General features: G+C 40.6%; 1 protein-coding gene across 1 annotated transcript; it reads left to right on the forward strand.

Moving 5' to 3' along the window:
- Positions 1–2,393: 2,393 nt before the first annotated feature.
- LOC116940958 (pituitary tumor-transforming gene 1 protein-interacting protein-like) lies at positions 2,394–14,857 on the forward strand. The gene is made up of 7 exons (XM_032951410.2): positions 2,394–2,610; positions 4,664–4,713; positions 8,053–8,161; positions 9,345–9,456; positions 10,119–10,181; positions 12,832–12,878; positions 13,332–14,857. The coding sequence occupies exons 1-7, from the start codon at positions 2,502–2,504 to the stop codon at positions 13,370–13,372; spliced, it is 531 nt and encodes a 176-aa protein (XP_032807301.1). The 5' UTR covers positions 2,394–2,501; the 3' UTR covers positions 13,373–14,857.
- Positions 14,858–15,401: the final 544 nt, after the last annotated feature.

The following is a 15,401-nucleotide window of genomic DNA, read 5'->3' on the forward strand; positions in this document are numbered from 1 at the left end:
TCGGCTCTCCGATTTTACATCAACAAGTTATATTTCTCACACCAACACAGCCACCTTTGCGTGCCGTACCTCCACGTGGCGGTGGCTCTGCTATCTTACATTAACATGCTAATCTGTCACATTAACATAGCCACCTCAGCGTACTCACCATGGAGGCCCCTCAACGATCTTAAATTAACATGCTAATTGTTACCTGGCAGCCCTTTAATTGGTGGAAACCCACCGCCAATCGCAGTTGCTGCCCATCACTTACATTAACATTGGCTGGCCCACCCATGCTGCTGCCATTTGGGCTATGCCCATTTGAAACCTTTATAAACAGTTTCCCTTTAGAAGCTAACCCCCTTTTCCTGATGACGACGGCTTGTGTTGCAATCGAAACGTCGTAATTTTTTTTGTTATTTTCTTTGAACCTATCTACGTGACTTTACCAAAAGACCCAAATAATATTATTACACTATGTCTGCAACATTTATCGATTCATTTCCACTCCCATAGGCTGCCAATGCCAAGACTGCTATCCACCTACAGTTATATTACAGCGCATTGTCATTGTACATGCTGTGCTGAATAATTGTCTTTCATGTCAGGATGATGTCATTTGTTTTATATATGTCAAATGTAGCTATTAATGATTATAATTGAAGGACGAATAGACAAATTATAAATATCCATACATTTACTTTCAAAGAAGTGGTTTCCCAACTCAAACAAGTATGGGACAGTGTTTATGTGTCCTTCCACAGCCAATGATGTATAATTCCACCCTTCTGTGGCAAATGTATTAAGAACAAAACCTATAGGCAGGTAAAATGTTTTCAATGCTGTCGTCATCCTATACCACGGCGTATTTTGTACTAAATCCAAGTTGTCCAACAAAATCAAATGGCCACCATAATCTCATAAATTGCATTTCTGCAGCTTGTTAAGTCTGATAAATGTTTCATATATTTGGAGTTGATAAAGTCTATAAGCTTTACTGTGCTAATTAGTGCTCAAATTTAGAGAGCCAAACATCTAAAATAATTTTTCTTTTCAACTCAACGTTTCATGAGATGTTGTGATATGTGCCAGGTGTGGAGGTGTTCCATGCAATGCAATAAACTCAGACACTGCATTTATAAACGATTAAACGTGAAAGGTTAAATAATCCTTTGGCAGAGATGAACACCTTATATGCATGCCTTGTGACATTGTATTGTCATGACACGTGTCAAGTACAGTATTGACAAATAATCTTACAACCTTCATATGTTCTTCACGTGTTATTGAGTCTTAACGAATTGCAGATATATGTAAACTGGACTTATATTTATATCAATATAGCAACCACCCGATTTCAGTCAGTTGTCTGTTTTCCATAGATCATAGAAATGACAAAGACTATATCTCAGAAGAAACTTCAGCTTGACTTGCATTTCTCCAGGAAGTTTATCGTAAATGTTTCACTGTTGATAAAAGCTTATGAACATATAATGAGCCATCATATGTTGAATTCCAGTTCGCATGACTGTCTAATGTCACAGTATTTTTTGGTCCACAGAGGTTGTTGAATTATTACACATTTTTAAACGGCGTCAAGCGTGATGAAGTCCAGACCAAATAACTCAATCATTCACATTCTGATTCTGTTGAGTCCCGTGGTATCGGGTGGCATATTGGCCCATTTAGAATTCCCTGAAAAACTGGCAAAGAAGACGTGGATTTTTATTTCGATTTAAAGCTTTTGTGGCTGCAGGGATTCATATTCTTGGTTCTTTCGGTAAAGTCACGTAGAAGGGAAACAATAGAATAATAAAAAAATAAAACAATACAATTCTCACGAAGTTTCGATTGCAACACAAGCAATCATCACCAGGTGTGAAAACCCACAGCAAGACGTGGATCTTATCGTATTTGTAATTTGGAGACAAATTATGACTGAACAATACTATAATGGTTGACTGGGGCAGTGTTCTAAATAAAATTATTTCAGCAAACTCAGAACTCCTCTAGACAAGAAACTATGATGAGCAGAGCCAACTACTTTATCTCAAGCGGCAGTACAATATACTTCGATAGTTTTTTGCGAATTGCATGACTTATTCTTACTAAACCAAATTGAAACCTGAGACGGAAAATGCCCCTCTCTCGGTGTCCCCCATGACATTGACGTGCCCACCACTCGCGACGTTCGAGATGAGCGTCGCAAGATTCAATCTTGAGATTTTTGCAAGATTCAATCTTGAGATTTTTGCAAGATTCAATCTTGAGATTTTTTGCAAGATTCACTGTTGCAGATTCAGCCTGGGAGGCACCGCAACAAGCAATATCGCTGCGCCGCCACGCCGGGGCGCTCGAGGACCACACAAGAGGACACACCGAGCGCTGGAAGTGATCTTATTGCAAAAAATATATTTATTTTATTATTACTACCACTACTACGACGACGACGCCGCACTGTAAGGAAGACCCGTCGACGTAGAGTTTGGGATAGGTTTGGGCATTCGGTGTGCGTGGCGATGGAGGCCCTGTGGACGATCCTGTGTGTGCTGGGCATCGCTGCCCAAACCCTGGCCCAAGTGAATTTCCCCTGGGACGGCCCAGGCCCCGGCATGGAACGGGGATACGGTGAGGAGTTTGACTAATTTTTGTGTACAACTCTCTGCTGTGAGAAAAAAAAAATCGATTACGGCGGTCAAAACGCGTCCGCAGATGTGGCGGTGTGATCTCACGCACGAGCATTGTTTGCCTTTTACGCGATGTAGGGGCCGTTCCTCGTGATTATTCACATAATTAAGCTTCGTCGTGGATAGGGAGGTGTGAGGGAGGTGGGGTGGGGGGGTTTAGTGTTGTGTTGTGTTATAGATGCGCGCTTTAATAACGTGGTTGTGTGGAGCGTTGCAAAGATGATGCGGTCGGTATACGGGACTGTAATCGTAGAGCTTTGTGGACGCCCTTAATAACACGTCCGAGAGGATTCCCTCTCGAGGGGGGAGATGGAGCGATGAAAATAAGCTCGTGCGATTCTGACAAATCTCAGGGTTATGAGAGAGAGAGAGAGTTGGTGCTTAGGAGGCCTTCGTCCCTTCGTGGACGATGGTGATGATGATGGCGATGAGGCACTCCACTGTATAATCTACACGACGTGGGGGGGTAGCGATGTATCACGGGTTCCGATTCCGCCTCTAAGCCACAGTTGACTGGGCAGAGTTTAAATGGAAATAAAACAAATATAAATAAAACACAAATAGAAATAAAACACAGGGCAGCCGTCGTTCATCGCTAAACCCCCGTCACCCCCCGCCGCCCCCGCCATATGGTGGGCGATGTCAGGAAGAGCGAAGCGCCTCGTGTCCCTTAGCCCCCGACCCCCACTAACTTTTACCACTTTATATTCACTCGCCCCCTACTAACCAGTGTGGTGAAGTATGGTCAAGACAACCCGAGCCCCCCCCGCCGCTACCGATACGGCGTGGTCAGCGCAGGGCTTCGTCCAGAAATGGGATTGACTAAAGGGCTGCAATGTTTTAAATGTTTTAACACTACTGTATAATAGTGGCTTCCTCGAGTCGAATTGACGTAAAATACCGTCAACAACATCGACGCTTGATTACACACGGACTAGTTGTATTGATACCAAGAGCAGCACTTTGGGATTGGCCCGATGAGAATAATATGGCATTGAAGCTAAACCATGAACGAACAATGCCCCTCTCATATCCCCGAATACACATTGTCATTTGGGATTTAATATTTTAGCTAATGGCCCCCTCTATTCTACACGACTACGCGTGCTAATGTGGACTCGAATTCTATAAAGATATAGGATTGATACGTTATGTATTCTGATACCACGAGTTTTATTCTAATTGGTGGTTAGTATCAGTTGCGTTACTTATTACGGACCAATTCAGACCTTTATTGGTCACCCCGTGCCCTTATAAATTGCAACGTTCATCATACAAAGTCCCATCACAAGGGAGAAACACAAACAAATAGACAATTTTTTTTGTATTGAAACGGCTGTACGCCGTATTGACCTGAAAACTAAATTTTCCTGTACAAAAATATGGGTAAACCGCATGGGTTAACAAGTATGGGATTTAAGTTCATTAGCCCCATTTGTAATTGGATCACAAAACCTACGGATAACCCTGTCCCTAAACAAATGCTTAAACCCTAAAACTAAGTCCTGGCTCCATGAACTCAGGAAGCATTTCCATATCACGGTCATAAATCCAGTCATACGTCTGTACGGCAAACAAATGTAAGCACATTTTCGATTTGCATCTAATACAGCAGTATACAATACGGGTTTACATCAGTGTAAAAATACAGGTTCATCCAGATTCAATAGAGTGAGATGCAAAAAAAACACACGACGTGGAACTAAGCCATTCTAAAGTAATTAAGTTATAAGAACCACTCACGTGAACAGTATTCTATTCTGGTGTATATCTATGCTCAGGAGCTAAATGCGAGATCTGCTTGTCTCGAGAGGTCATCAGGAGACTCATTATACTGTAGAGTTAAAACGCCTAATTGGTGCACATGATAGATGTTATTTTCAGGTTATATGGCTTTATTTTAATTCTATGACCATAGAACTAACCGTATGTAGTAAATACTAAGGTATTTTTTTTATTATAAATCATGCCCTTTGTGACTTTCTGTCGTGCAGGATGTGATGTGCACAATGGAAGTTGTGAGATGTGCGTAAGGGATCTGAAGGTAAGCCATTCATTTCTCCCCCATTTTGAAATGTGCCGCTGGCATCCTGTTAAGTGGCAAAGACATTTAAAGGTTGTCATTCAGAACTGTTACACCTTGCAGTGCACCAGCATGTGTGAGGTCAACCCTCAACAGTTGTCACAGAATACAACAGATTTCACATTAATAAGCCTTTTTTTCAATACTTATTGCACAACGTTTGTCTTCCCTGGAAGAAAGTGTTCATCACATCTCATTCAATACTGGCTTTTTAACGACTCTTGTGTAGAATGTTGCCATAGAAGTGAAACCCCAATTTTAACGGCCATTGGTGACTTTACCGAGATCGTCAATCTCATTTCACGTGAGAACTCGGTTTAATCACAGGTAAATGAAACCCAGATTCAAACCCAGCATCTCACCAGAGCTGGCGAACTGGTCTAACCCATGAGTCACCCGGCAATCTCCTAATTAATATTAATGTGGAAGTTAAATGTCATTTGAGTGCCACCCAGGATGATGCGTGATTAACAAACACATTAAAATGGTGGGTATAAGAATAGGTTTTCCCCCAACAAAACAGGTGTTAATATTTTTATTTAAAGCTTTCGTGACTGCAGTGATTCATATTCTTGGTTCTTTCGGTAAAGTCACGTTGAAGGTAAACAATAAAATATATATAAAACAATAAAATTTTATTGTTATTTTATTGTTTCCCCTTCAACGTGACTTTACCGAAAGAACCAAGAATATAGGTGTTAAGATGTTAAAACGCCAAACTGAAACCTTTTTCAAGAAATCATGTCTGCATTAACCACAGATACTTGTGATGAAAATACAAACAAAAAACATACTCTGATGATATATGCATTGTCTTTGAAACTGATTGGTCCACACCAGAGACAGCTTTCTTTAGAGCCTGGTCTCAAACAGTGTTAGACCAGAGGACGCCAAATGGCGAACAGCACAAAGACAATGCCACTATCAGGAGAATGAGAGCTCGGGGTGAGAAGCTACATCATGGGACCTCCTTTGCCAGTGTCAAAATATAAGAATAGGTTTTCCCCTTTTTTCTGGCAACAACAAAAGGGAAAACCTATTCTTATATGGAGCTGCTCACCCATTTTAACACTGGCAAAGGAGGTCCCATGATGAAAATGTTGGGTGCTTGTAATCTTTAGATACAACATTTTCTCTTCATAATAAATCCTTATTTTCATTCCTTTGTCAATCCACTTCTGAATGAAGGTCTCCCAATGGCTTCTGAGTCATGGGAGGTTGTTAAACTCTTATTTTACCATGCTGGGCAGGCAGTACAGGTTGATGAAAGAGGGACCCAGGACCAGTAAAAATATTGGTCGCCACTTAAGTTAGCTGTGACTGTTAAACTCTTGATTCATAACGCAGTGCACAAGCCAGTGCACCACCTCTACCCCTCTATATTCTCTTTTAATACCTTAAATGTTAGAATAATTGAGTTTCAGGAAGTCCTTGCGAAATGTCCTACCTATTTATGAAGCACTTGGAGTTCGAAATTTTATAAGCATGGGTGCGTTTAAGGCACTAGGCAAACACTTGCTTGTAAGCATCTTTATGTATTTTTTATATAAAATATTCTCTACTCGGAAGCAAATCTTAAGTGTGAAATGATAACCAACTTCACCATAAGTTGGCTTTGCAGAGTGAGTGGATAACTGTAGGGACATCTTAAAAATAATGAAAGGCTATTAGATTGGATATGCCTGATACATTAAACTGTCAACTGTATTACGGCAAAATATCACTTTGAACGGACATGTTACAGTTTAAGTTGCTGACGTATAGCATTTTAGGAGTCAGACTCGCTGCACAGCCACTCTGATAATTACGTCGTTTGAGAGTCCTGTGCTTTGCTGAAATAATAAATTTGTTTCATTTTCATAATGTAGCAATATTGCTAGTTGCCGATGACAAGATCACCTGGAATGTCCCCAATCCCATTAGATAAAGGAAGGTAAGCAGAGTTCAGTGTGGATAACGCATTGTATGGATAACAATGCATTAAACAGATGTCAGAGGCTATGAGGTCAGGTTGTGGGAAGCAGAGGGCAATGCATACAAATCTATCGTATTGTACTTCTCCGCCTCTTCATTAGTGTACCCCACCTGCACCAAGAGATGTAGGCCTGAAGGCCCAAGTGAACGCCCGACCAGGAATTGTACTCGCAAGGCTCCAATTATGAGCTTAGCATGCTGACCACCATGCCATGTTGGCAGGATAGTGAATGATGGTATATTGCTACAAAAGTGAAAGGGGTCCACCCGTTAGCATTATTATTGTATATCTCAAGGCTGTTGTTGGCTGTGCAGCCTGGCAAAACTAATGTATTTATGATTGAATGTTTTTTGTTTGGGCCCTCTAATAGTCTGTATACGCCAGGGGTCGGCAACCAAAATAACAAGAGACATTTTTTCCAATTAGGTAAAATTCAATATTTGAAGACACAATACACGTGAATAACGCCACGAGCCACATGCAGCTCCAGAACCGCAGGTTGCCGACCCCTGGTGTAGTAGGCTGTCATGTGTCCTTCAAACTTTCATTGAAAAATGACATGCATGCCTCCATTCTCTTGGAAGGTTGGATATGTTTTCGAATTATTAATATTGAAGGATACTCTGGACTCCTTTTGGGTTGTATTGATGTTGGTATGTTTAATAACAAATTACATTTTAAATTTGTTCTATAGAAATAAAATATATACGGAACTGCAATTGGCTGTGATGTACACGCACAAATGGAAAACCTTACCACTTTCATAAACATAACAAAAAATGTTTACGTATATTCATATATTTTATTTCAATAGTTATATTGGCATCTTATGAGATGGAGTGTCCATTCTGATCACGCATAGACCAGTGAGTCACCCTCTGTCTAAGTGACACACAATGCAAATTAACAGTTGTCACAGCTGAAATGTATCCACTTTAAGTGGATGTTTTTCATGCGATGCTTTTTTGTTGGGTTTAAAACACTAATATGAACCATTGTAATTTTATTGAAGCAACCTGGCCACAAATTATAGCTCAACAAAGTCGCTTATCGTGTTGAAATTTAAAGCGGCCAAATAGCCTTAACATATGTTTTTAAATGTGGAGGGAAAAACCGGAGGACCCGGAGAAAAAGCCACACGACCACGGGGAGAACATGCAAACTCCAAATATACAGGTGTCAGGGTCGGGATAAAACCCACGACCTCCTGTATACCAGGCAAGCTAGTTAACATCTTGCCACTGTGGCCCTGTGTTTAACTGCGTGTTGTTTTCTGTACAACAATGGTTTCTCACTCTGTGGGTGGTGTGGTGTGTCTCTTTCAGTGCCTATGGTGCAACAACAGCTCACTGTGCCTTGATTATCCGAGAGGCCACATTCTGCCACATGGGCTGAACTGCTCACTGTCCGATGTTCACTGGGGCATCTGCTGGAGTGGGTGCCACACCTCCCCGCCCCCCGGGGGCATGCTTCGAACTGAATGCAGAACATTCCTGCATGCACACTCATGCAGCCACGCTACTCACAATCGTTGTAACTTGGTGTATTTTTACTTTCGATAAAAGGAAAGAAACATGGTCCACTTGCAGAAAACTAAAACACGTCATACAATGAAATGTTATTGTTACGGTCACCTGAAAACACTCCATTTGTCCCCCTCGTCTAAGATGGATTCTTGATTTACACAACTGTTTCCATTTCTCAGCTCGTAAATTTGAATAATTTAGACATTTCCAAACTCCATAATATTAGGATTATGAAAATGTTTGGTTACTTTTTTTGGTTTTAACTAGATCACAGTCATAGATAATCATACATGCTACATAGGTACCTGGTTACTTTCGGTCAGAACGAGCATTTACGAGGCTCTATACAATAAAAAGAGATGTGCCTGGCATACTGACCATAGACAAATATTATCATTCTGCTTGCTCACCCATGAAAGGCACTGAGTCTCTTGATTCTTATTCAGGAGTTTCCTGCCAAGTTTTTGCAGTATAAGGAAAATGCATTGCTATGTCTGTTCAAATTCAGTATTTTGCAAGCAATTCAAATGTGGCAAATTTAGCCAATTGCACCAGCACACAATTACCTACTCTTGTGAATGACATCACAGGACCTTTTAATACCCACTGTGAAGCAGACCTTGCATATTTTTACGGTCAATCACCTGCAGTATTAATCAAGGTGGCCGATTCGAACCATAAATATCTGCAACAAGCTGGGAATGGGATAGTACTAGGCCATGGTTATAGACTTTTTTTGAAAAAAATACTTCACTAGTATTTACCCAGAATATAGTATATAAACTTTGAAAAGTAAATGTATTGAGATACCATATAAATCCCCGTTATATTTTAATACAACTTATTTATAGACCATATTTCAGCAATTTTTTCAGGTTGAATACCTTTGCCAATTAGTAGAATGAAGCATTGTTCATTAAATAAATTGAAAGAATGCAAGGAGAGGTCAGCATGAGATTTATCTTAACACGTGTGTGCATCTCAATGAAGCCAAACCGGAGCTCTGAGAGAATGATGGAGATGATTTTGTGGATGCATCTGTTGGGTAAATGAAGCTGAAAGTGTGTGTTTACGTGCCCATGTGCTTGCAGTAAATTTAGAGGTGATGCTCATCGCTGCAGCGGTCGTGGCTGGCGTGCTGGTAATCACCATCGTCGTCTGCTGCTGCTGGTGCTGCTGTCACTGCTGCAAGCAGCCTCAAAGGTAAGAATCTAAATAAAGCTAAAGCCAGTTATGCTTTATGGATGGCCAATGTACTTTTTATGACGACAAAATCCATTTATACATATTTAATTTAGTTGAATGCATGTTTGTTTTGTCTAATTTCTGAAATGACAAATGAATGCCATCTAGTCAAATGCGATTTTAATATCTGCCCATATATCTTTTGTAATTCCGTAGACGCTTTACAACAATACTTTGGCAAAATGCTAAAAATGTGGTATGCTTTGGCATTGTTCGTATTTCTTATTCAGTGATTAAACCTTTTGAAATCAAAGTAATGTAGACGAGTGTTCATATTGAACTAAATATAAGAAAGTATTGCAATGTAATTAAAATGTATAAACAGGGAAACGGCTCCTTGAATAAGCTTTATTAGCGTGACAGCTTGCACGATTGCACATATGGCTCCTTTCTAATGATTTTATAAAACCAATTTTCAAAGCTCTTAAGTTGTAATGCATTGCAACAATATTTTCAATATATGTTCTTGATTCAAGGGTGGATGATATGATTTAATTGATTGGCCAGTTTCATTTGTAGAATATTGTAATAATCTCAGAATTCACAGAAAATTCAGGACCAGCACACTGAACTGTATTGGACATTGCAGGCCAGGTTGAATGACGTGAGGTTGTGATTAGTTCTAGGGATGAAGAGCAGTGGTCTCGGGAGCAGGAGGTGAAAAAGCGGCAGGCCCAGAAGAGGTTTGTGTCTTTCTGCCGAACTCATTATATGCGGTGTTGGGCAGTACAACTATGCATATCCGACTGTCACGTAGCCGCCAATTAACCGGCCAAACCCAGTCCAGTATTTGTGCATGGTATAAGTGCCATATTCTATAGATGATCACTTATCTGACATTTTAACATATTTATCCATACCGGAGTCCCCAATGAGTTGGACATGCGACATACTGTATTTCGTGAAACAGTGTGTGTATGTATATACTGAAAATGTCATCAGTTTTCTGACTTTAGCTACTAACAAAAAAAAATATGTTATTGTCTGGATCTCTCTATATCATGCTACCACATTGAATTGCTATAATATGGATGTATAGAAATTCATTTTGAGTCGGAGCTTTCCACAGTCTTATGGATGTAACGTCCAATTCGTCACGCTAATTTGGGTAAGAAAAATAATGTATGCAACATTTTACGTAAATTTTATACGAGACTATATGTACAATAAAAATTCAGGTTATATAATCAACAAGCAATTTTCATATTTTTACTCTGTACATGTACAACCCTTTGGTCTATCTGCCGTTTGATGACTCCCCATGCCGTGGGGAGAATTTTACAATACTTCAACACATTGGTCAGTGAGGGTCGGTGAAGGCTCGAAGCATATATGTGTATACTTCAAAATATAGTACAATAATGGATTTGTTACTTTGCACTCTTCCGACCACGTAGTGGAGTCCCTATGTCACCTATGACAAACTGGCGTAGATAGTGGTCACCCATCCAAGCACAAAGCCTGCTTAGTTTCTGAGATCCAGCAAGATCAGACACATTTTAGGTGCTTGTATACTTTTTGTTCAGTGAGGGAAAAAAGTATTTGATCCCCTGCTGATTTTGTACGTTTGCCCACTGACAAAGAAATGATCAGCCTATAATTTTAATGGTAGGTTTATTTGAACAGTGAGAGACAGAATAACAACGAAAAAATCCAGAAAAACACATGCCAAAAATGTTATAAATTTATTTGCATTTTAATGAGGGAAATAAGTATTTGACCCCCTCAATCAGAAAGATTTCTGGCTTCCAGGTGTCTTTTATACAGGTAACGAGCTGAGATTAGGAGCACACTCTTAAAGGGAGTGCTCCTAATCTCAGCTTGTTACCTGTATAAAAGACACCTGTCCACAGAAGCAATCAATCAGATTCCAAACTCTCCACCATGGCCAAGACCAAAGAGCTTCCCAAGGATGTCAGGGACAAGATTGTAGACCTACACAAGGCTGGAATGGGCTACAAAACCATTGCCAAGCAGCTTGATGAGAAGGTGACAACAGTTGGTGCGATTATTCGCAAATGGAAGAAACACAAAAGAACTGTCAATCTCCCTCGGCCTGGGGCTCCATGCAAGATCTCACCTCGTGGAGTTTCAATGATCATGAGAACGGTGAGGAATCAGCCCAGAACTACACGGGAGGATCTTGTCAATGATCTCAAGGCAGCTGGGACCATAGTCACCAAGAAAACAATTGGTAACACTACGCCGTGAAGGACTGAAATCCTGCAGCGCCCGCAAGGTCCCCCTGCTCAAGAAAGCACATATACATGCCCGTCTGAAGTTTTCCAATGAACATCTGAATGATTCAGAGGACAAATGGGTGAAAGTGTTGTGGTCAGATGAGACCAAAATCGAGCTCTTTGGCATCAACTCAACTCGCCGTGTTTGGAGGAGGAGGAATGCTGCCTATGACCACAAGAACACCATCCCCACCGTCAAACATGGAGGTGGAAACATTATGCTTTGGGGGTGTTTTTCTGCTAAGCGGACAGGACAACTTCACCGCATCAAAGGGACGATGGACGGGGCCATGTACTGTCAAATCTAGGGTGAGAACCTCCTTCCCCCAGCCAGGGCATTGAAATGGGTCGTGGATGGGTATTCCAGCATGACAATGACCCAAAACACACGGCCAAGGCAACAAAGGAGTGGCTCAAGAAGAAGCACATTAAGGTCCTGGAGTGGCCTAGCCAGTCTCCAGACCTTAATCCCATAGAAAATCTGTGGAGGGAGTTGAAGGTTCGAGTTGCCAAACGTCAGCCTCGAAACCTTAATGACTTGGAGAAGATCTGCAAAGAGGAGTGGGAAAAAATCCCTCCTGAGATGTGTGCAAACCTGGTGGCCAACTACAAGAAACGTCTGACCTCTGTGATTGCCAACAAGGATATTGCCACCAAGTACCAAGTCATGTTTTGCAGAGGGGTCAAATACTTATTTCCCTCATTAAGATGCAAATCAATTCATAACATTTTTGACATGCATTTTTCTGATATTTTTTGTTATTCTGTCTCTCACTTCAAATAAACCTACCATTAAAATTATAGACTGATCATTTCTTTGTCAGTGGGCAAACGTATAAAACCAGCAGGGGATCAAATACTTTTTTCCCTCACTATGTATGTATGTTGAACTTCTTTCGCACCGTACATAGCCAACCATGCTAATCGGAGTTGTGGGGAAGGGCAACAATCTAAACACAAAGCATTTTTATAATAACCAGGTTTTAGTGTCATCATAAAAGTGACTTCACATCCATAATACCGTCGAATGTGTAGAATCTTATCCACTGTTCACCTTCAAGTCTAACTGCGTACGTATGTTTCCACTCAACAGGAAAGCCGAGCGAAGGGCTAAGCAGGATCAAATCCGCAAGAAATATGGTGAGTTGTTTTCGACGAGTCTGCACATTACATCATAGAGTAGGTACACTGCAGCTCTGCGTGTCCTGTTTACTGGAGGAAAACGCCTGATGATTAACACAGCTCGTTGCTTAGCAAAGCTCCACTGAGAGTCGTAAATGACACCAAAGTGCACTTTATTCAAAACATATCATAGCCACATTGGAATATTGGTTAATTATTCATTCCTGCAGCAGTACTAAACTATAAAAAAAGATATTTAAAATGTAGTTCATGTGAAACCAATGTGTGCGTAATGGACGATTATTACACACAGGCTGATTTACTGATTACGTTTTAATATTTTCTGTTTTTTATGCAGTTTGACAAACCCCATGCATTCGGTCTCTATCAAAAGTAGCTGTTATTGGATGCACTTGAGTAAAATCAGTGAACGCTGTACCACCAAGTGGGTTTGTGTGTGTTGTGATTCAGGTTTGCTGAAGGATGAGGAGGCTCACTCGCTGTTGATCTAAGAGCCGGGGCACCTACCCTTAAGGAGCGGTGTTCTCTGCAAGGTCAACCCTTCATCTAAACAGCACACGGGAATTTCTGTTTGCACGTTGGAATAAGCTGCTATCAGTGGGAGAGAGAGAGGGAGAGCAGAGTAGGTGGAGGAGGGTGAATTAATGACCATCCTGGGAGATCAACACATCAGCACCACTAGCTCATCTGTACATTTACTTCATCTTCCCCACCGCCCCGGACATCCCTCGCCACATTCTCAACCTATTTGTGATCTGACACGCGGTGAAATTGGTTTAAAGAGAGCCAGTGGCGAGCCATTAGTCTCATTTGTAGAGCCCCTTTTGTGTTTTATTAATCGCGACCTCCAGGTGCTTGGAATCGAAGCAACTGAAGAATTAACGTAAATTAACGTGCTCGTGTCATGGAATCAATAAGCTCGACCTGACATGATTGTAAAACAACAGCCGCTGTGGGCCTGTGTTTCTCAACTCAGTCCTAAATCCACCCCCCTCCCCCCTACTAGGGTCTGCCTTTTCTTGAATGACCAGTCTTTATATTTCTATTCAAATTAAGCCAGTGCACAGTGCATCCATGATACATAAAGATTCTGATTCTGAATGGTTGGTGATCCTGGAAAGCTGGAGTTGAGAAACATTGGTGTAGATGGCAGTAAGGTCACGTCTCGCCACTGATGAGTGATAAGCGGTGAGTGCAACCCAGCATCCGCCCTTCCTGCCTATCCATCCTGCCTGTCCAACCACGTCCACTATCACTATCCTGCCTGATCTGTCCACTGTGTGTAGCCCCAATGTCCACCCTCGCTACCTGTCCACCTTGCCCATTGAACCACGTCCACTTTTAAAATCCATCCTATTCATCCACAACATACATCTGCCTGCTGTGGCCCCCCATTTAACCCCCCCCCCCCACTGCCCATTCACTTTGGTTTTCCACCCTTTCTATTCACATTCATTACACTTGCTACAAGGATGGTGGTCTAATTGTCACAGGACACAGACACATTTTATTAAAGATAGAAAATAAGAAAATCATGAGTGATATTTTTTATTTAATCTTCAAAAAATGTGACCGTTATATTGTGCACAAATACTGTATGTATCTGAGATTATATTCCCATCGCTATTATGTATGCTACACACTGCACGTTGTTTATTTAGTTATTTTATTTTCTTCACTGATAAAACCCTTTTCTTTTCTCGTGTGTTTCAAAGCTAAATGTGAAAAGTTGCGTATTTTTTTTGTGTTCATAAAAATACACTTTAGTAATCAAATGGAATGCGTTTGTGAATTAACAACAGCTGTCTATATTGAATCTTACATTCCATGTTTTATTCTTAACGATTTACTTAGGTATCTTTGTATATCTCATGTGTATATGTGGCTACTGGAATGGTTTTGTTTAAGCTGTGCACTGGGAATTAACAAATGGTGTTGGGTTCAAATTAGCCTGCAAATAAATGTCCCTGAATCTCTTTTCCCTGTGGATTATGCTTTTGTTTCATTGTATGATGTTGTGTAGAATGGTAATGAGAATTGATCAATTTAAATTGTGATTACATTAAAAGAAGTATTCATGCCTTGAAATGATAATGATGCTTAATATTATAAACTGACTTTAAAACATAAATTAATTCACCAGGTGCAGTAGTTTATTTAACACAAATTTTTGGGACTTGCAAATATGTTCATCTCTTATATCTCAGGAATATCACTCCCTGAGTTGTAGGCTCTTTCCTGAGAACAGAGACATGGTTATGAATATTTTTTAATGAAAATGCTTGAAAGTTTTGTGGAAAATCATGCTTCAAAGATTAAAGATTATTCAGAATGCCTAGCACAAGGTGTTCCTGCGGACAGAACAAAGCCATGTGGCAAAGTGACCAAACACGGAAATTCTAGTTTGGATGGATTACTTTTTTAAAATACAGAATTGGATTAGTGTTTTTTCAAGCTGAATACAGCATTACGTTTTGTTTTGATACCAAATTTAGATTTTTGTCTTGCCATTTTTTCTAA

The sequence above is a fragment of the Petromyzon marinus genome, chromosome 10 (genome assembly GCF_048934315.1).
Source record: "Petromyzon marinus isolate PM22_M1 ecotype Great Lakes invasive population chromosome 10, UKy_Petmar_22M1.pri1.0, whole genome shotgun sequence".
In the NCBI taxonomy this organism is placed as follows: domain Eukaryota; kingdom Metazoa; phylum Chordata; class Hyperoartia; order Petromyzontiformes; family Petromyzontidae; genus Petromyzon; species Petromyzon marinus.

Bases quoted from the DNA above. Each gene is read 5' to 3' on its own strand.
- LOC116940958 (XM_032951410.2), top strand. From the start codon at position 2,502: ATGGAGGCCCTGTGGACGATCCTGTGTGTGCTGGGCATCGCTGCCCAA. The intron at 4,714-8,052 runs GTAAGCCATTCA...TGTCTCTTTCAG, and splicing joins TGTGCGTAAGGGATCTGAAG to TGCCTATGGTGCAACAACAG. The intron at 10,182-12,831 runs GTTTGTGTCTTT...TCCACTCAACAG, and splicing joins AAGCGGCAGGCCCAGAAGAG to GAAAGCCGAGCGAAGGGCTA.